Source organism: Synchiropus splendidus, chromosome 14 (assembly GCF_027744825.2).
Source record: "Synchiropus splendidus isolate RoL2022-P1 chromosome 14, RoL_Sspl_1.0, whole genome shotgun sequence".
Lineage (NCBI taxonomy): Eukaryota > Metazoa > Chordata > Actinopteri > Syngnathiformes > Callionymidae > Synchiropus > Synchiropus splendidus.
Window position 1 is genome coordinate 2,743,077 of NC_071347.1, and position 21,694 is coordinate 2,764,770.

At 43.2% G+C, this 21,694-nt stretch overlaps 1 protein-coding gene across 1 annotated transcript; it reads left to right on the forward strand.

Moving 5' to 3' along the window:
- Window positions 1-1,659: 1,659 nt before the first annotated feature.
- Window positions 1,660-17,581, forward strand: swap70b (switching B cell complex subunit SWAP70b). Its single transcript, XM_053886591.1, has 12 exons — window positions 1,660-1,862; window positions 2,370-2,510; window positions 7,701-7,874; window positions 10,064-10,291; window positions 11,225-11,371; window positions 12,147-12,255; window positions 12,349-12,530; window positions 14,755-14,862; window positions 15,224-15,390; window positions 16,317-16,515; window positions 16,777-16,873; window positions 16,956-17,581. The coding sequence occupies exons 1-12, from the start codon at window positions 1,767-1,769 to the stop codon at window positions 17,072-17,074; spliced, it is 1,767 nt and encodes a 588-aa protein (XP_053742566.1). The 5' UTR covers window positions 1,660-1,766; the 3' UTR covers window positions 17,075-17,581.
- The last annotated feature ends 4,113 nt before the right edge of the window (window positions 17,582-21,694 follow it).

Below are 21,694 nucleotides of genomic sequence, written 5' to 3' on the forward strand. Positions count from 1 at the left end.
TTTCATCTGACAGCTTTTGGCATTGTCTGCCTGATTGGTGATACTTTCTTCAGCTGCTGCCAGTACCAATGTTATCTCGGACTGGTTGGAGCCAAAAACACAGCTATAGCCCGCTAATTTACCTGGTAGTTGTTATGCATTTTATTGCTTTGTTTACCTGCTGAGTATCTCTTCATCTTGATGATGATAATGATGATTATTATTATTAATATTGTGCAAACTGTTGGACTTAGACTTTCTTTATTGTCATTGTACAAAAACATATCACAATATTATGGCAACAAAATGTTGGTCTGAGGCCTCCGGTTTCCAAAAACAAAAACTATATGTCCAAAAATAAATAAATATGAGATAAATACTTTCAATACTATCAGAAATATGTACAACCAAAAAAATGGGATGATAAGCAGCGACCATCAGCCATATCCTGGATGGCAGGGAGCGGGGTCCCGATGATTTTCTCCGCTGTCCTCACTATTAACTATATATGAACTATCAGTTATGTATTAACTATATAACCTCTATTCGTGAGGCTGCTTTGTGGCAGGGCAAGTGAAGTGCTGGCAGAGAGAGATCCTTGACAATACTCAGCCCCATCGCCACACCAGCGGACGCCTACTTCATTATTCAAATGTGACCAAATTGGAATTCCTCACAATCATTAATAGGAGTGAAAATCTGGTGGTTTTCCAATGCTTGGATTTTGGATCAAAGACAGACTTGGGGACAAAGGTTGGGATAGTAGTAGAGACAGTAGAGACACAAACATTTCAGAAGAACGCTCATTTTAATTGAGTTCATTCAACCAATCACAGGTGAGTGGAAGATTTGAGGGTGACCAGTGAGTGAAGCTCTGTTTCTCCTTATTAAGCAACTTAAATACTTTACTTTTATGTCTTCCTGCTGCTGTAATAGCAAAGTGAACAAAGGAAATTTGAATTATTTAGTGCCCCATCTCCATATTTGTGAACTGAAAGTTTCCTTAATTGAATCATGGCATTAAGGGCTTCATAGAGCAATTGAGATTAGACATGTTGGTAGGTCATCATAAAGTGGAAGCAGCACACGATAACTGTCTCTATCGTCATTCAGAACTAACATACACCGCTCATGACAGCATAGGTCTCACAGTCTACGTCGGACTGCGCATGCGCATTCAGGGAACGCTTATCTAACATGAAGCGTAAAATAGAATTACGTCCTCGAAGAGCGTCACGATATGTATACGTCAACAAGAACCTTGTCGTATAAACTTATGGGGGAACTATTTTTAGGCGCCACATTTTCACTGGTAACAGGGGATGATGAAAATAGTAAATGAAATTAAAGATTATTTCTGTTTTCTCACACATCGTAGCGTACATTTACGATTGTATCTTGAGATAAAAAAAGTATCTCAAAATACGAATTATCACGAGATAACGATATAATTTTTTATCTCGAGATAACTGTTATCTCGGCATGAAAAAAATAAAGTCACATCCAAAAAACGAACACATGCATGTCACTTCCAGGGCTCCGTACTATGCCGTCTGAAAGTTCAGCAGAAAGATTCACTGTCCTTATTCGGTTCACCTTTATCATAGAAATCATACAAAAATACAAAATAAATAAATAAAAAGACTGTTATCGGGAAGGAGACACGTCATGCCAAGCCGGTCACGTGACTGCGGCTCATGAACCAGACAGAGAGCAGCTGAACTTTCCGGAGATGAACTGGCAGTGAGCTTCGGGCATCAGCCAGCGACTTTGACTCTCGGACCATCATGTCTCTACGTGATGAACTCCTCAAGCCCATTTGGTTCGCCTTCACGGCCTTGGACGTGGACAAGAGCGGGAAGGTGTCGAAATCTCAGCTCAAGGTAAAACGCCAAGTTTAGTAGTTTCCGGCGCAGACGTCAAGTCGCTTGTTTGCGGCACCTGTTATTTACAAGCTCCTCAGTTTGAAGGCTTTAGGTCTGTCAATTGTTGTCTTTAAACGATGGCAATTCTGAGCTAACTAGTTGAGCAGCATTCATTAAGTCAGTCTCGTCATTAGCGTTCCAAAATAACATCGTCGTAACAGCTCGAATTGTTCCAGACTTTCTGCCATATCTTGTATCGGTTTGCTGCGTTGCTGCTCCAAGATTTCTGGACTGTCACGTTAACAGCTTAGTATTGAATGTTTCAGCATATTAAGACAACAAATAGTCTTTGCGATTTACTGCTGACCTCTTCAGTCAGTCCTCTGCGTCAGCGACTCATCAGCACTGACAACCGAGCCCTGACCAGATGTATGTTTGGGAAGGAGCAGCGCGGTTTGGGGGCAACTTCTTGTCCAACGTACTGATGTAAAGTGCCAAATCATCAATAAGGTGTGCTTCTTCCAGGTGCTGTCACACAACCTGTGCACAGTGATGAAAATCCCTCATGACCCAGTGGCTCTAGAAGAGCATTTCAAGGATGACGATGAGGGCCCAGTGTCCAATCAGGGGTACATGCCCTACCTTAACAAGTTCATCCTTGACAAGGTTGGTTAAACCGTCTTTTAAACGTTTTCTAGGTCCAATCCCAAGCTGCGTACAGTATGGTAGTACCTTTTACCTGCTCTTATGTTTCCACCTGTCATGCTGCTGGAAATGGGAATTTCTCTTCGGAGATCAATAAAGTATCTATCTGTCTATCTATCTATCTATCTATCTTTAACTTTGTTTTTTGCCCGAGCTCTTATGGGGCGGTTAGTTAATTAACTGAATGCTCTATTAACAGCAAGATGCTACACCTTCTGCGATCAACAATAAAAGGATGATGATGATGGTGATGAATGGAGAGGTTATGGCTCTGTAGCAAATCAGTTTGTCGCAATGAGTCCAAGTTGTCTGTCAAGGTCAAAGTCACTTTTCTGGTGTGAGACATGAGGACTGTTTGTTTTGGCCTTGAATTTCTATTAAACAAACAAATTACTTTTTCATTTAAACTTTTATTGCTTGTTGATTATCTTGTACATCAGATGGTTGCTGAATGGTGTTTGTGTGGAGGCACATGGACTTAAATATTTGAGCCAATGGTATTTTAACAAGCCCGTTTTATCTTGAGTCACTTGGATGGTGTCGGAGACTCATTTGCATGAGCATTCTTTCCCCTCGATGGTGCACTTTCAGAGTCAGCTCTCTTATACATATTCACCTGGGAATGAACAGGCATATCGTTTTCTTTCTTTTCTTTCTTTTTTACCCCCGAAAAGTTTTAAAACAGAAGATAAATGAGAATCGGAAGCTGCCAAACCTTCACACTTGATTTCTTAGAATACAAATTGCCTTGATTAGTTAGCCATTCCTCTGTGACCACTATATTTACAACTGTAGCTGAATAATTTCATGGTTAACTTCCTTCATTCAACACTTCCTGTTTTTATCAACCATCCACTATGTCCTTCTTTGTGAGTTGGCAGCTATTAATGAAACATTCAAATTCCGTGTTATTGTTGTCTCAGATAACAGTTGGACATTTTGTTTGCAGTGTGCCGCTATCTGCGCATCAGTAGGTCATGCCTTTGATTCTTTCGAGTCCGGCAAGGTTATCGTGTTTGTGCTCATATTCAGAATTTGAAAAAAATAGAGGACGACACAAATTACGAGGAAAGAATTACCACTTTGACACAGTTGATATTGTCAGATTGGATGTGGTCTAAACACATGTGAAACTATTCCCTGTGTTATTATCTATAGTACTACTGAGTGAGTTCGCGCTTATTAACTTTTGAAGCGGTGTCCCAGTGTGTCCATCTGGTCGGTTCTGGTGTTGTTTGTGTATATGATAACTGTCAACTGTTATGAGTTTTTTGTACTTTCTCTCTTCATCAATGGCCCCTAACCCAAAGTGTGATTTGGTAAGTGGGAAACAAAATCTTGTTTTAATGTAAGAAAAGTATTCTAAATAGTTGTCTCAAATCTTGACATCAGATTCAACCACTCGTCTTCTTGCTCAGTGGTGTTGAGATTGATCAGGGAAAGGTTTTAACAAGCTGAATGAACCCATGGAGCCACACATGCATGGTCCTTGGTGTCTGCTGGTGGTTATTGTTGTCTCTGTGTCAGTGTCTGGCATGAACGAAAATGTTGTGCGAAGACTGCTGCCTGATGCCACTATTGTTTTCTAGCAGTCTTTTTGCTGCTTCACTCTTGCACCAACATTACTGCAGCCCTTTTTATGTTATCTGAAATGTAACTGAAAGGTTGTGGCTTGGAATCCTTGTTGTGTTTACAAGCTGCAATTGTCAGCTGCTTGGAAAACGAGCGTCATGATTTAAGTTTGTCCTGTTTGTCTTATACGTGGAGGTTCCCGGAAGTGCTTTCTGTCTGCTGGTGTCCACTTCCACAGTGTAAGCTTGAGGTCTGTAGACAGGGATGTGGTGAAGTGTGTTTTTATAGATGTGTCACCACATTTACTTATGAATTGTTGCAAATGACACTGCCGATCAACCATCCTCTAATTTTTATGTTTATTTTACTTCCTAAAGCTTTTCTGGTACTTTTCCAAATTCAGGCGAAGGAGTCGGAGGGCGTCGCTCTATTCACTACTATTGATCAGTGCGAGGGAAACTCCACCTGTTCACTAGTGGAAAGTAGCCATGTTATATGTTTGTAGAACATGAATGGACTGACGATGAGGAAGTGAATTAGTAGCTTGTAAACCATTTGTAGCAGGGTCATGTCTTAATACAGGGTGTGGTGTGCTGTATTAACTCTATTTCAGTACTCAAGACTGTGCTTCTAGTTATTGTCGTCATCACATTGTCGTCACTTGCCTCACATGCACATTTCCGCGCAACCTACCAATGTTGGAAATGTGAACTTCAGTGGGGAAGTTGATTTTGTCTTCATCTGTGCTTGTTGTGCTGTAATACTCCCCAACTCCAGAAACATTATTAGAGCAGGACAATGATGAAACAAAAGTGCACTTACTTATCGTAAACGTATGTTGTTAACAGGTTGACAGTGTGTTGACGTACTCGGTGGAAACTTTTGAGTCAAGCTCTGGAATTGGCACTTAGGTGTTCAATAGAGTGTGTTGTTCCACAGAAACAAGTAGACCCTTTAGTAACTATGAAATTCTTAGTCTGTGTTTGTGTGTCGTTCACTACCTTTGAATTGTGAAGTTGTTTAACATTTGAGAACAGCAAAGAAGCTGTTTCCAGTTTAGCATTTCATTAGAATCTATTTTAAAGAATAGTGGCTGAAGGACAAGACCTTATTGCCACATCAAGTCAGGTTCCTCCATCTTGAATGCCATTGGTTGTCTTCCATTTCTAACATCCGTCGTCCACCGTCTTCCCTGTCTCTCGGCTCAACGTGCCCTAACCACCACAGTCTGGCCTACCTATCTTTTCTCCAAACTTCTACTGTACCTCTGATTTAGTCGTTTCTAATCCTGACCTTCTGAGTCATTCCCAATGAAAACCTGACTGTCTTCATCTCTCCAACTTCTAACTGCCTCTTGCCTTCAAACCTCTCTAGTGTGTGTTATTGTGGATACTTTTTTTGTATCTGTTGCTTCTACAGAAAGTACTGCATCATTTGGTACATGCTTGTCCGATTCACTTTTTCTTGATCTGCTCAACTACTGCTGTTTGTCAAAACCCAGAACTATTGTGGGATTTCTACTTACTGTTGACTTTGTGTTCATTGAAGTGATTCTGAAGAACCGCAAGGCACCTGTGCAACATAATTTTAGCTACTCCTTTCCTACTTCTCTTTTCAGACTTTCAGATCTTTTTATTTTCTGCAGGCCCATTTCAGAGTTGGGTCTTGACAATGTTATTTAAATAGAGAATGTTTGAGTTGCTGAAATTGGGTATGACTGAGAACCCTATATACTTTTCTGAATGTGACCCGGAAGTATAAAAGTAAAACTGTGTCCCATTATTTACATTGAGCAGCACTGATAGTGCAGTAGAATTTAGCAGCTAAAAGTTGTCACGGCCCCTGAGCCGAATGCTTCTGCATGCCTTGTGTAACTGTACAACTGAATAAAGGGGCTGATGTGGTGTCCTGATTCTGATTTTTGCCTGCTAAAATGCTGTGGCTTTAAGAAAAAAACTGCATATTTTCTTCCTCATACATAAACAAGTCACAGTGAAACTTACAATGGATCTGTCCATGTGTTTTGAACTAGTTATCTGGAGTGTTGTTAGTATTTTTTATTCTGATAGAAAAATGCAGTAAGTTACTGAAAGAGTAAGAACTCCTACTTGCATGAGGTGCATTAGTTGGTCCTTATCAACCCGCAAAAGTTTCAACATTGGAGCGTTACATCACATCCTCCTGTGCGCATGGAAGACTTGAAATTCAAGTGCAGCTTTCTGCTAAAGTGCTGCTTTATTCATTTTACAGTCTACAATTTAGTTTTACATTCCTACCCGTTTTCTCAGTTGCCTCATCTATTCACACAAAAGGCTTTTTGGCAATAAAAATGTTGTAAATATGGGCATTTTGAGGTTTCTTGAGATGCATATCAGCTGAGATGATGCCCTTTGCTCTAAAGAGTAGGAGGAGAAGAAGAGCTAAGGCAGAAAGTAGTTGTTGTCTAGGCGGCAACCTTTACAATATTCTTCCTTGAGAAACCATGCTTTCGTAATGAACGCACAGAAGACACATTCCTTTGTGGCTTTAACTGACAAGTATTCTAGAAATAATTGTAGACTTCTGCTTGAGTTAAAACAAAAAATGGTGGTCTGATTTCTGATTTGGTTTTGTGCGATGGTTGCACTAAAGTGATGAACATTTCTGGTTACAGTCCATTAGTGTTTTCTCAGTCTACAATTTTACTGACAAGACCAAAATGTTCTATGGGCCTGATTTCACTGCCACACCGGCACAATATATTCTCTCGCTCAAGTGAGGCAGCGATGTGGAACGTGGAGTACACTGCTCCGTTGAGCAGTGGGCAGATGCTGCTTGCAGGTGGCTATACATTTGATTTGGTGCAGCTGTGATGATGAGATTGACGGGTTACCGTCTTTTTTTTCCTAAAATGTCCTATCAACTCAAGCTGCATGGGATCGATAACTTATTATCACAACACTCCGTTTGCTTGGTATGAAACCTGCATGCATTATGTGGTTGCTGAAGGTCTCTAATTTAACATTTGCACGTGTTGGTTTTCATGGTTTTTGGTCTTTCTGTGGAGTGACTGCCAGGAGGAGGAGGTGTTTTATCCACACCAGGACACAGTCATTGGTGACACAGGAACATCTCTGTCTTGATTGACATCAGAAACCGTGTAGTGGACACAATATTTTTCCTGAAAGAGATGGAAACACGACACCCATGTGCATATAAATTTGTGTTCCTGTTTTGTTTTTCACTTGATTGTTTTGTGGTTGTCAACATTTGAGCTGTGGGTGTGAAGCTCCCAGCCAATGAGCACCAACCCAACTGTTACCAGAAGTGCTTGAGACCCGTGGGAAGCGAGTCGGCCAAATCCCTGACTGTGACCTGGCAATCAGTGTGCACATTCAGTTGACCGCGGGGTTTAAAAGTAACAACAACTTTGTGCGGAGTGTGGAAGTTCTGTTCTCTCCTCTGCTCTTGCTCCTGTGTGCACTGAGATGATCAGCATTTCTGTTGCCCCACCACATATTCTCCTAAGATAATCTTTGTCCAAGCTTGTACTACCTGTGTTGTACCTGTGATGAAGACTGTGATTCTTCTCCTCGACAGGCAACTAGTGATTTCAGTCGTCAGGACTTCAACACAATGTGTTGGACGTTGTGCTACAGGAAGAACCTGGATCAGTGCCAGTTGCTCATCTCCAATGAAGACGCCTTCAAGATATGGTGCATTTTCATCTTCCTGTCTGAGGACAAGTACCCCCTCATCATCGTGTCAGAGGAGGTGAGGTCAAACATTTGGTTTCCATATACATGTGGGGGGCTGTAACTTTAGATCAAGTGCGTCCCTCTGCCTGTATTCGTACGTCCCTCATGAAATTAGAGCAAAAGTAAAATTAAAAATTTAATTCTAAGTAACACACATGATGTATATCGGTCCCATAAAATAATTAAATAAGAAATATTGAAGAAAATACCTTGTAATGTAGTGCCTTTTTGAATATTTTTTACATGTTCCACCCAGGGTTCTGTTGCCAAGATATTTAGAGATATAGACTTTGAAATTTAATTTCCCACCCCTCCTTTTGATCAAATCAAGCTTTAAAATTGACTCAAGAATTCTTCATAAGTCACTCTGCACACTTTACTGTACTTGGTAAAAAGTTGGATTCTAAGTTATAAGCCTGAAGGAATGATCTGTGTGGCAAATTTGACTGTATTTTTAATTCTTGTGCGCAGATGTTCATCAAGAGGTCAAAATGTAAAAGCTGGCCAACCAGACTTTCCTTTGGACATTCCAGAACTGATAATGTCTCTACAGAAACAATGCATCTACCTTTTAGTTGCTGTGCTGTTCTGTTTTTTTTTCTTTCCGGGTAAATGTATCATTCTTATCTCATTGTTTGTCAAAATCTCAAAAGAAATCATCTTTATTCACGGCCTTCGCTACACAAACAGTATTTGTTAAATGTGGGAAATGGGTCTGGAACAGTGTTTCTATAATTGCGCTGCACTCGACTTGTAGTACCTAAGTACACTTCTTCATGGCTCAGTCTCACATGGTCCCACATAATGGTCCAATGCCTGCAATATTCTAGCGGGCCGCTAGATTACTTTCTTCATTGAGTCAGTCAGGGAATAGTTTAGTGTACATTTTCTTTTCTTTGCTGAGGCAGAAACTCAGTCATCTATTTTAAAGGTAGATTTGTGGGTGACAAAATCAACATAGATTGTGGGGCGATTTTGTTTTTTTGCAATGAAAAGTTTTGGTCGTGTGGCGCTGGTTTGATGATGTTGAAGTGGGAGTTTAAACGGGATGCAGAACAAGGAAGGCCATCATGCCAATGTGACCACAAACCAAAGCACACCTCTGCACTGTGCGGCCTGTGTAAAGGGAAGAAACAGTGTGCCAGCTTTGTGTCCTAGCCACAGTGAACTGTTGTGGTTGCAGCCTGATTGGGCCACAGGAAGTGTCGATGATTTGTAGGAGGTGCTTCACAAAGCATGGTTTGAAATGTGTACAGTATCTCAACAAATGAACTGCTTGTCTCACAGGGGTCTGCGTTTGACAGGCAATGTTTGAAGTGTAGAATCATTGTTGCAAATAGTCATTGAACTTTGTGTACATTTTTCAACATTTTGGATCTCATTTTCCTGGAAAGCATGAAGTCTTCAGGGTGACAACAGCAGCAGCACATGCACTTAACAATCATCCCCACCCAGCTGAAGCACCCACAGGCCACATTCAATGGTGTGGGCCCTTTCCTTGTCTCGTCTGTTTTGTATTGGCGTTGTAGTGTGAATCCAAATGTGGGGTTTGAAAAGTGTTGTCTCGCTCATGTGGGTTCGTAACTGTGGTCACTGCTTTAATTTGTTGTGTGTCAGGATTTCAGAAGAAACCTTAGAGTCAAAGCTGCCGATGCGTGACCTTCTAATAATCACATTTTATTTTACAGCATGTTTCACTGCTTGTCTACCTCAGAACTTAGAAAAGCCTTCTGGCCACACACAAATGGGAAGTTGGGGTCTAAAATAACAGCAACACAGCAGTCTTGTGTCCAGGATCTATGCTACCGTTTAGTTGAGAAACACCCACAGCTCAGAGGCAAAAAAGGAAGTTTCCTGCTTCCTGTTCTTACAAATGCTGGAAGATTGATGGTCATCAATACTGAATCACAGGAAGTCGACTTGACATGCACTATATGCTGCAGTATGGAAAAGTACTGGTACAGTTTTCTTAGGATGATTTGTAAATAAGAAGTGAAGATGTGGAGTCAGTTGAAGGGTCGTTATTCAACATTCTCAGCACAGCCTGCTGTCAAACTCACCCCAGCAAAGTTGGCGGTGCAAAGAAGTAATGTGTTTTACCCTTTGTAGCGCTGGGTTGAAGCTTCTTAATGTCTCATGACGTTTTTTTTTTAGACTGAGCACTTGTGTTCTTCGGTTATCTTTATGCTCTTGTTTTATTTACAGATTGAGTACTTCCTGCGAAAACTGACCGAGGCAATGGGAGGTATCTGGGTGGAGGAGCGTTATGAAAACTACAAGCTGCATCTGGACGCTAAACAACAGTGTCTGAGTGCCTGGGAGCTCATCCGGCTTGTGTCCTCTGGACAGTTCAGCAAAGGCATGGACCTCCAGACGCTGTCTATGGGCATCAACGAGGTCTACCAGGAGCTCATAATGGACGTACTCAAGCAGGTCAGCGGGCAGTCGGAGGTCACAGCTAGCTAGCTCTTTTTTTAAATCACGATGGTGGTGTCAAGAGGGGCATTCATTGTTTTTGGAAGCCAACATCATTGTGAATCAGCTCAAAAACGTCTAAGTGAAAGTACCAGAAACAGAAGTTTAGCAGTTTAGCAAAGTGAAAAATTGAGATCTGTATCGCAAGTCACTCCTATATCAATAGTAATCCTGGTAATAATCAATAATTAATAATATAATTATTAGGTAGGGGAGACCCTGCACACAAGTGCATCTCAGCGCAGATGTTCATTCACATCAACATTCACTTTCTCTGTTAGCCCACAGGCTTGGGACTGTGTTTGTGTTCAGGAGTTTTGCTCCAGGTGAGTTCACCTGTAGTAAAATTTACTCTGACTTACTTCACCGGCAGGACAACTGTCCCAATTTAGTTACCGTGGTCAAGTGATGGCGCCATCCCACGCATCCTCTGCCTTGGTCTTAGGGTTTTATGGTTAACAGGTTTGAGGTCTAGATGCTTATGTTGATGTGGGTGGGGCGCTTCAACGGCCCCGTCCCAGTTGAGTCGTGAGACACATACAACAAAGTGAAATGTAATAAAGTGTTGGAAGAAGAAAAACAAACAGAACATTTATTGAACAATTTTCTGACATGATAGTGTCATTTGTCACATCTCTGACACATCTGTGTCATGTGTGAGCTTGATTGTTAAAACGTAATGTCAAGACAAGCGACTGGATGTGAAACCAATGATCTGTAACAACTAAAAAGAATTCATTTAAATTACAGTGGAAGTTGTTTCCTAAAGGATGGTGCTACAATGAGTTTTGGAAAACCTTTGAGCCCAATCAAACTCATTAATCGACATATTCTTGTCCAGCAGTTATAACGCTGTGTTCCATCTTTAATGTGCTTAACCTTTGACTGCAGGGCTACATGATGAAGAAAGGCCACAAGAGAAAGAACTGGACGGAGCGTTGGTTTGTGCTGAAACCCAACTTGATCTACTACTACATCAGCGAGGACCTGACTGAAAAGAAAGGTGACATCGTGCTGGACGGAAACTACACAGTCGAGGCAAGACACTGACCCTTGCCACATCATATTAACTTCTATCAGCCTGCCTATACTGCACTGAAGAAATATTCATTTCATTGTGGCATCTGAACGAACCAGGCTGCGTATTTGAAGCCTGATGTAGTTCCTACTTTACACAAGCAGATGGTGAAGTTTGTAGGCGTGTTTCATTCTAAGTTAGGAGTGAATAGAGACCATAAACTACCCCCTGTCGAGGAGACAGCAGGTTGTAGTTTCGTAGTAGGAGCAAAACGGAGACCTGGAAAGTGAATTTCACTCAGATTCCGAAGTGGAATAGTCACGCTCCGATGATGACCGTAAGGTGAGACAGAAAATATTGTGTTTGCCTCAGCACATGGTGGTGCTTCACTGTGTCCAGTGGAGGCACGGGCAAAACGGTGCTGTAGTAGAATTAACAGCAGACACATTAGGAGCCGCGAGAGAAAAAAAGGCTGCAGCTGTGTTCCCAGTCCTGCCGTAAACAACAACAATGATGACGCCCAGTCATCATTGTTGCTTGAGTATAAATAAACATCTGTGAAACTTGTGTAATTTACTATGGCCGCTGTCAGGTGACATCATACGATACTAATATACTAAATGACTCCCTCTGAAGACTCCCACTGAAGATTCTTCTCTTACAGTATGCCGTTATCGCTAACATTTTTCGAGCTGCAGCCTTTTCAAAGTGTGACATCTATGTTGAATTTTTCAAGGTTTAGTGTTCGCTGTTGTGGCACATCTCATTTTGTCTGTTGTTTTTTCACCTCTGAAGTCTTTGGCGGATAAAGAAGGGAAAAAGTGTCTGTTTATGATCAAGTCGCCACAGAAAAGCTTTGAAATCAGCGCATCTGACAAGAAAAAGAAGCACGAGTGGATGCAGGGTGAGTAGTGCAGCGGTGTCATCACCATCGATGAGGCTCCCAGGTGCCGTCTGACCTGGGTTTTCCTACCTCTGTGTGTGTGTGTGTGTGAAGCCATCCAAACATGCGTGACGCTGCTGCGTCAGGGCCGACAGGCGCCTCACCGGGAGGCCCGACACAAGCGCCGAGAGATGCGTCTCAAGCAGCAGGCTGACCAGGAAGAGCTAGCACTGAGGATGAGGGAGCTGCAGATGGCCAATGAAGCCAAACAGCAGGAACTGGAGAACATGAGGAAGGTGAGGATTAACTGAAATTGTGAGTCAATAACAGTCATCTGTTGATGTTTTTAGCAATCAGGAAGTAAATGTCTCGATTTATCGACTGAGGAAACAAAGTTTTTTCTTCCGTATGTGGTTATATTTAGATCAGCACCTCCAAAAAGAAGATTTCCTGTAAGTTTTCAGCATGTGTATTCTAGTATAGATCATTCTTGGACAAACTCTTCCACACTCTGTGTTTCATGTACTTCATGAACTAAAACATGGTCACAAATAGCTTAATGAAAAATGTCACGTCAAAAGTCTGTCCAGATTTGTTTACCGGTTCAGCACTTCGTGACATTCAGCCCTGAGTAGGAATGCTGGGAACAGTCAGTGCTGTTGGGCCTGGTTGCACTGACCTGGACCTCCCACCCCCCGCCCCTCCCACTCTCTGCTCTGTTTGATCATCAAGGTTTTGTGGTGACTGATGATTGTGTGAAGTTGTCAGACTCAATCCTGATCAACAGAGGTGGTTGAAATTGTGATAAAGATATGAGGTTACAAATGAGTTGCTGTTTAGCCTGCTGCTGCGATGGGGCACCTCTGAGATTCATATTCAAACATTGCTGGTGGTTTTCATCACAACAACACCAGTCTGACAACAAAAGTAGGTCATCGACTAACCAAGTCTCTCTTTCTGTGTTGGCTCATGAATACCAATGACGGGCAGCTCCGCCCTCAGCCCACTTGCAGAGAATTGGTGATTGTACCAGGAAGCTTTGGTCGCTCTTCATTTAACATGCTTTTCCTGCTGATCTGCCCAAACCTGCCCTATGACTTGCCATGCAAACAATTTGTCACTTAGTAGACTGATAACCTGAAATGCAACAGCTGTCTTGACAATAACTTCCTCTTAAATATAGCGTTGCTTTCATTTGTTCATTTAAGAATCCATTCTGTGTGTAGTTTGCTGGTTCTCCCTGTGCCTGTGTGGGTGTTTGCCAGGTACTCTGGTTTCCTCCCACAGCCCAAAGACATACTCAGTAGGTTGTGAATGGTGTGTGTGCCCTGCGATGGACTGGCGACCTGCCCAGGGTGTCTTCCCGCCTCTGGCCCCGTGACTGCTGGGATAGGCTCCAGCACTGCCCGCTACTCTGAACAGGACTAAGTGGTGGTTAACTGACCATGCATGTAAATGTGTATTTCTGAAGATGACCGTGGAAGTTTTGACGTACTGTTACAAATAAGCTGTGAGTGTGTGTGTGTACACACTCATACTATCTTTGTGGGTTATTTCTCATTGCCATAATGTTTTACCCAGCCTCTCTTCCTTAACTGAACCATCCAAAACAAATGGCTAACCCGAACCAGGACTCTGAACCAAACTTGCCCCCAATTATAATATTCATGGGGACCGGCAAAAGGTCCCCACAAAGAGGTGTGTTTCCAAGAATTGGTCCCCACAAGTATAGCTATACAAGTTCCTACACACACCTTATCACTTTTTTAAAGTCAGATCCTGCTACTCCTCCAGAATTCATTTTCTCAATTGTAACAAGAGCCCAGATGTTGAAGAGACATTTGACTGAACTTAAATGTCAGTGTCATCTGACGCTTATCTGTAGTGAACACTTCGTGCTGTAGCTGTTTGAGAGTCAGACGAGCTGGTGCAGTTGTGCAACTTTGTGTGAGTGTTAAACAGGGACACAGTTGCTCTTTGTCCTGAACATTCCGTCTCTGAATGCACAAAAATCTAGCATTGAGGTGCAAGTCTCTCACATTGTTGTTTGCATGAATGCACAATTAGTGAGTGCGCACACACGCGCACCATTCACTCCAGTCTCACACACTCTTGTCAGGGGATGACTGTCTCTCTTTGCAGGAAGATCACAGCTGTGACAAAATGCAGAGTCACAAACCTTCACACAGTAACCAGTGTTACTCTCTCACACAATCAATGAAATGAGGATTTCTAGCTTTGATCAGTGTTTGTTCTCCCTCATGACAGGAGCACTGGCATGTTTAAAGGACCCACATTGTGAACATTATCTGGTATTTGGTTGGAATTGTAGCCCTTTGTTGCTAGCATGTATGGATGGGCCTTTACACCAGCGAAGCAAAGTGGTTTCAAAAATAAATGCTTTGAAACACTTCTCGTAGCCGAGCAAATAAATGCTTGCTGTTGTTGTTCAATGTGCATTAGTTTCAGACTTGAAATGTTTCAGTCATGTGACCCTCCTTTGTTACCTGTATGGCTCAGGCCCTGGAGGAAGCCGCAGCAAATGCAGCAGAGGAAGAAAGAAGGCGACTCCAGACTCAAACTGAGCTTCAGGACCGTTACCAAATGGACCTGGAGAAAGAGAAGATGGTATGTTGGAAGCACCTTTTTCACTCTGAACTTAATCAGACTTCAAGAACATGTGCTCGTCAGCATTGAAGCTCGGCAGTGGTGGCTCTTGTACAATTCTTCACATAGAAAGAGCAGCATCAGATGTTTGTACACCCTTGCGGAAGTATATGGTGGACCCCACAATAAACCTTCTTGCTAATAAGCTGCCTTCTTTATGAGTGGTCCTGGTTATCAGCTCCATTACTGCATTCCATTTTTATTGATAGAAGAGCAGCTGTCTGAGGAAGTGGATGTTCATATGTCAGCTTTTCTGCCGACTCATGCCTCAGAATTTGTCTGTTCAAGTGGAGGATCATATTCATCTCTGGTGGTCCGGCAGGTTCGGCAGCAGATGGAGGAACAGATGGCGCAGAAGTCCACGGAACTAGAACAATACCTGCAGCGAGTCCACGAGCTGGAGAACATGTATAAACAGCTGGAGGATGCTCTGGAGGATGAGAGAAGAGCCAGACAAGATGAAGAGATGGTCCGTAAGCTGCAGGCACGGTGCGTTCCTCACTCTGGCCTGTAGTACAACATCAGACGTCACATCGAAGGTCCTGTATTATGTTCACGTGAGGGGCTTTATCCTGATGTTTGTTTCCTGGGGATTTTCTTCTCCTAAAACTACTGAAATCACGAGCAGCAGAAATGCTTTGTTTCTCTCTGCCCTCACTTTAGGCTGACTGTGCAAGTCAGGGTGAGGAGGATGCACCTCCTTACCGTTTTGTGCCGAGGCAGGAAGTTTATAGTGGATGTGTGGAGACAATATCACAGTGCAACCCAGAGCCAGAGAGTGAATACCTCTGGGAACTTTGGAACCCTGACTCATTTAAACAGCATGATTTCACCCAAAAAAGACTTCACTGTATGCAGACCTTTATGTAGAGTGGTGTCAAACCGAAAAACATGAGAAATTGGATGCCCTGTTTTTCCACAGGATTCCCTTAGATGAAAAGGGTGTGTCTCGCAGTAATTTCGCTGAATTACATTGAGATTTGCAGATTCTCGTGCCTTGTGTTCGGGCCAAGTCCCGCCTGTAATTCTCGTTAGTTGTGAGACTATTGGTGGGATGTCTGACAGTGGCGCATGTCCTGTTAACCCGCTAAAGTGCTTGTGCCTTTGGCGCTTGATCAGAATCTGAGCTGTTCTGACCTCTGTGTCACATGGATGTTCTCTGATTGATGGGCTCTTTCTTCCTCTGCGCTGATGTTTGCATTCCACAACTCTTGAAGGCTGGGTGTCACATGACACCTGCCCTTTGAACTATGGCTGTGAGGAATGTGACGCCCGTAGTATTTTTACACAGCAACAGCGCCCTCTGCTGAACGTCATTATAAATGCGTGTTTTTAATGTGCAGTTCTTTTTTTCCTGGAGCAAGTAGATGCATTGAAGAGGACCTAGTGTGTTAATGGTGTGTGTGCTTGTGTAGGTTGCTGGAGGAGGAAGCTGCCAAGAGAGCAGAGCTCGAGCAGATCCACCTGCAACAGCAGCAAGCCATCTCAGAAACGGAGGCTGAGAAGCAGGAGCTGCAGAGGGAGCGACAGGCCAAGGAGCACGCCCTGCAGGTTGCCATGAATCAGCTGACAGAGTTGGAGCAGGAGAGGCAGGGGGCGCTGCAGCAGTACCAGGTACTCCCAGGATGGCTGTGGTAATGGTGCCAACTCTGACTTTTCTTTAATTTGCTGACAAATCAAAATACCAGATTCTGAAATCCTGCACTATTGTTTTTCCAGAGGTGCTCTTGAATGATGACTTGGTTACAGTCAAACATGCTGAAACTACTGAGCAATGCACTGATGTTTGATGTTGAACATGACTTTGTTGTACTCTCAGTGACCACAGGGGGCCACTACATACGCTCAAACGTCTCTTCTGCTTTCTCTGACTAGACTGTAATGAAGAAGTTGGAAGTCGCAGCCAACAACACAAAATCCTGGAAGCACAAAGTGGCGGAACATGAGGGATTGTTGAGGCTCATTCAACCAGGTGAAAAACGCTTTTCACCACAATAACGTGAAAGAAGCATCAACATCACACATCTGTAATGGAAACTCTTTTGTCTCTGCAGGCTCCAAGGGGCCGCAGCTGTTCACCAACTGGGGTCCGTCTGCCTTCACTGACAATGAGCTGAGTCAGCGAGAGAAGCAGTGGCAGGACATGAAGAACCAGGTGACGCCTGCACAGTAGAAGCACAGATGAACCTGAGAGTAGAAACCACCGACAGAAGCGCTCCCCTCAGAAACGTAACCAAACACAACCTGAAAAAGACGTGATGTGGACGCCTGCTGCAGCCAGCGTCTACAAGCTTTTACATCTCCGTGACCCTCTTGGACTGATATGACTTCCACTACCTACCCCCCACCCCTGGTCCTACTGTGTTGAATCATCTATCGTCAATCCCACTGAAGATGGAAGAGTAACTGACTGTGTATTACATCTTAATTCAGGATAACCTGTCGCTTGTTTGTATCACTAACTTCTGACCCTCTGCATGTTAATATTTTTAAAATGTTAAATGAAAATAAGGGATGTTGTAAATAACAGTCACTTGCTAACAGAAATAGCTTTGTGAAGTAGACTTGTCTTAATATTGTCTTTTGGTGTTTTTTAAACTGCTTTGAAGATAAGCTGATTTGTGAAATAAACAACTATGAAAAAGGGGATAACCCCGCTACTGTGTACCACCAGCTGGTCAATATCTTTATTATTAACACCTTGCCAATTCTACAGAACGATCTGCTGGTCTGCGTTGAACGTTGAGCCCAGGATCAGTGCATGAAGTGGGTTGGTCCTGAGCGGAGAAAGCAGAGGGGATGAAGCCTCCTGCTTGGTGAGATTGCTATAATGTGCTCAACACAACTTGTTCATATAGAAGTTAGTCAGCGATCACGTCCATTTGTTCCAATACTTGAAAGGTCAGTTACGTGAGTATATGATCTCATCTCATTTGTTTTATTCCGCTACTCTTGGAACTACAGAAACGAGAGGTTCCGTGGGTTTTGCCAGGAAGATTTGCCTTGAAAAAGAAAGAAACATTTACTTCTGAAGACGTGTCCACGCCGTTTTCGTAAATTATAGATGGCGCTACTGCGCTCCTTTTGAAACCTCAATGGCCATTGAGAATTTGATTTTCCACAGAGCAAGTGACATCATTTCCCCCCAACCCACTCCCAGCACCACAGACGTTTGTTCTTCATTAATTTAACCAACTGCACCCATTTCCCATCAATAACAATATAAATCCAGAATCACCTGGATAGAAGACACATGCAGCACATTTTAAAAATAATGAATGAATGGAAATATACAAAGGCCTGTAATGTTTATGACACACGCCCAACATAATCTTACTGTAGAAAGTGAAACCAAAACAGCCTGTAAATAAAATGATTTTGATGCCTAAGTTGCTGAAGTAGTATAGTGTGTATAGTATAGTGTCGCACTCTATAGTATAGTTCATCTGCATATGAAGTTTTGAGGCTCCACCTGTGATGTGTCATTGAACTGCCACTTTTGTGAACGTTGCCTTCATGAGCTCCAACGCTCTATGACCGCTGAGTGTCTTCTGAGCTCCGTGATTCATCCCTGACATTCTACCTGGCTGTGACATCATGAGTCCACCATGACTGGAATGTAGTCTGGAGACGACACCTAATAGCGGAACAGAAAAAGCTGGACAGATCCCTGGCTAATTGGGTCCATCTTCCTTGCTATCGTGCGGCGGCGCTTCATGTGTGAGAGGTGGGACAGGCCAAACAAACCCAAATCTGCTGCCCAGATGCGACACCACAGCTTTATGCAACTTGATGAGCGGTCATTAACGCCAAGTGCCACGCCGGATGTGTGCTGTCAGCCCCCCTCCCGCATCCACCCTAATAACCCCCAGCAGCGTCTGCATCCCATCAGGCCGCTCTCTTTTAAACATCCTCGCACTCATCAGCTTGAAGTTATGAGGCCTGTGGCACGCGTGCAGCATTCCTTGGAGGTGATGTGAGGCAGAAATGCATTTGATTCTTTATCTGGAATCCATCGCAGGGGGTGTGTATGGGTGGAAATCCAGGATGAGGTGGGGTTAAAGGGTCTTATTGCCCCCTTGAGGGCAACAACATTGTACATTCAAAGTGCATGCAGCGACGTTGGAATTCAAAATACATAAGGCTGGAGAATTTTAAGCATGTACAGTGAATGCAGAGCCCAGGGGGCCTTCCGAGCTCTACGCAGCAAGAGGGTCCTCCAGGGTCAGTCAAATAAAACGCCTGGAGAACATTCACCTTCCTCCACGGGATCACATCTGACAATTCATGGACCTCAAGGGTGTGATCGCCCCGTATTAGCTAGTTTGGTCGAGCATCTGGTGAGAGGGAGACAAAAATAGCCGATTCAGTAACTCCACCTATTGGACACCTTGGTGGAGTCATCCTGAGGGTCAACAACACAAACAGTGTCTCTGGACACCACAAAAAGGTCCAGAGAGTGGAGCTGTTTCAAGTGCCGCTTCACTTAGTGGCAGCCGTGACACCTGCGTGGTAGCATGTCCAGCAGCACATCTCACACCTGGGCCAGCCAATATTTCGCAACATCACCACTGACTCACGGTTTTACTTTGGAGCTTTCGTGAGGCGCTGTGAGACAGAATTTGGGACACAGAATCTGGCTCTAATCAACAGATCCGACTAGGGTTGACTCAGCACCAAAAGGACGGCGGAGCCAGAGGCCATCGTGGGGAAAGCAGGCCCGTTCTTCACCATCGCACCACAGACCTGACAGTGATGTGAAGGAGGACAGATGGTCGAGATTGGAAGTGAGCATGAACAGGTTTTATCATGACTGAGAGTAGTGCCCATCCATCTATGGGTGAGGAGCGCCACCGGCCCTCAAGGCCTTGGTTCAACATGTGTTGAGTACAGTGGCTTTATTGTCCTTCAGTGAGGGAAGCACGGTTGGGATGGATCAGGGGTTAGGAGATTTCACTTGCACTGATGAAAAAATGAATACTTATTGAATAACCTGGAAATGCCATTCCTTGAAAAAAGATGCGCCTGACACAATTATTATTTCAGTTATTATAGGCTCATTTTAGCATCTTTAAGCACAGTTTCATGCGAGAAACACACACATTTATGTACTGTCCCATTTTCCCTAGTTCTGATTATTTTTTAGGATTTTTTATTATTAAATTATTTCCACATGCTGGTTGGTTTTCAACACAGCCTTAGTAGGTCATGACATGAACGTGGTGTGTTGGTGAACAGTTTACGCTGCTCTTAAACATGCTAAAGTTGATGGAATGTATTTTGACCTCTTGAAAGTTTGACACGTGATTTTAGTCAGTTCTCCACTGTCTGACTTAAGGATACGTTCCGAGTGTCCGAATGGACATACCTTGATATCGCTCAACAATTAAATGTGTTAGTCCTTCAAGTTTACGACATGAAGATGTGAATTTCCGCAGCAAGCACAAACGCTGATGATGAGCAGGTTTTCTGCAAACAGGGTTGTACGTGGCGGAGATGAAGAAAAGTCAGCGGCTTCATCCTCCCCCATGGACACGAAAGAATGTGTGGCAGTGCACAAATATAAAACACAAGTGTTTCTGAGCAAGAGGGAAAAAAGAAGTGCACCCCCCATGGCCCACTACACTCCAGCCAACACATGATTGTGTTTCACTTTATATCTTATGACTCAGGGCCAAGTTTGGAGTCTGGCCTCCAGCCAGAGCATTGTTTACCACTCTCCAAATACAACCACTAGTTCGGCCCATCTGAGGAGAAAATGGTATTTTTCACAACTTTCATTTACACTATCTCGCGTCCCTCGCACGTTAGCAGGTCGGGACCCAGTTCAAATGAACACATGGCAAATGATTTTCTGCAAATTAAAAATTTCTATTTCATTTCTCGGCCAAATTGTCACTGAAGAACGGATGACATCTCTTGTCCAGATGTTAGCAATGTCTTAGCAATGAATTGTAGCTATAATAAACTGGCCACGGCAAGGTCCTAATTCAGAGGATTAATTCCTGGAAGCAAATCCACGATGATGCTGCTCGTGTGAGAGTCACGACGGTTAGTTCTGAGGCCGACTCCTTAATTCTGATGAAGTGTTACACAATCATCCAGGCCACAGTTGTGCAAGAGTCTCATTTCAAAGGGCCTGAATCACTCGTACAGCGAAGAGTACCGGCCCCTGATGCTCTCCAGAGCTCAGATAAGATGCAGTCTCTTCATTGGAAAGGTGAGGTTTATGTTACATATACACACACGCACACATGCAGGAAAAGTGTTCTGTCTCCAAAGACATCATTTCTACTGAGATCAAATTTTCATCACAATGCACTTGTGCAGACATGGCATCTTCACTGACTAGTGACCAGCGCGACTCGAGGCAGATGGAAGCCAAGTTGAAGCATGGCAAACATTGATCCCTGAAGAGAAAACTTTTTGGATACAAATTAGTCACTTGTGCCATTTAGTTGGTGGAGTCTGCTCAAAGTTTTGTGCTATATAATTATCCACGTTCAACACAGTAGACTTCGCTATATCAAACACAGGCCTTTATGGGGTGATCTGCTAATCCGAGTTTTATATTCAGTGAAGTATATTGCCAAGGCTTGCCTTCATGCATTCACCCTTTATTGTCCAAAACAATGATCAAAAATAATTCTCAAGTAAGTCACCTTAAGGAATAAACGCTGCAACTGCTCCGTCAGGGTTCCTGAGTTCTTGTAAGAGAAGAAAAACAAAGGGAAAAAGCAATAAACTAAAAGACACAAAAGCTGTTATGTTAATAATAATAATAACAGCATAG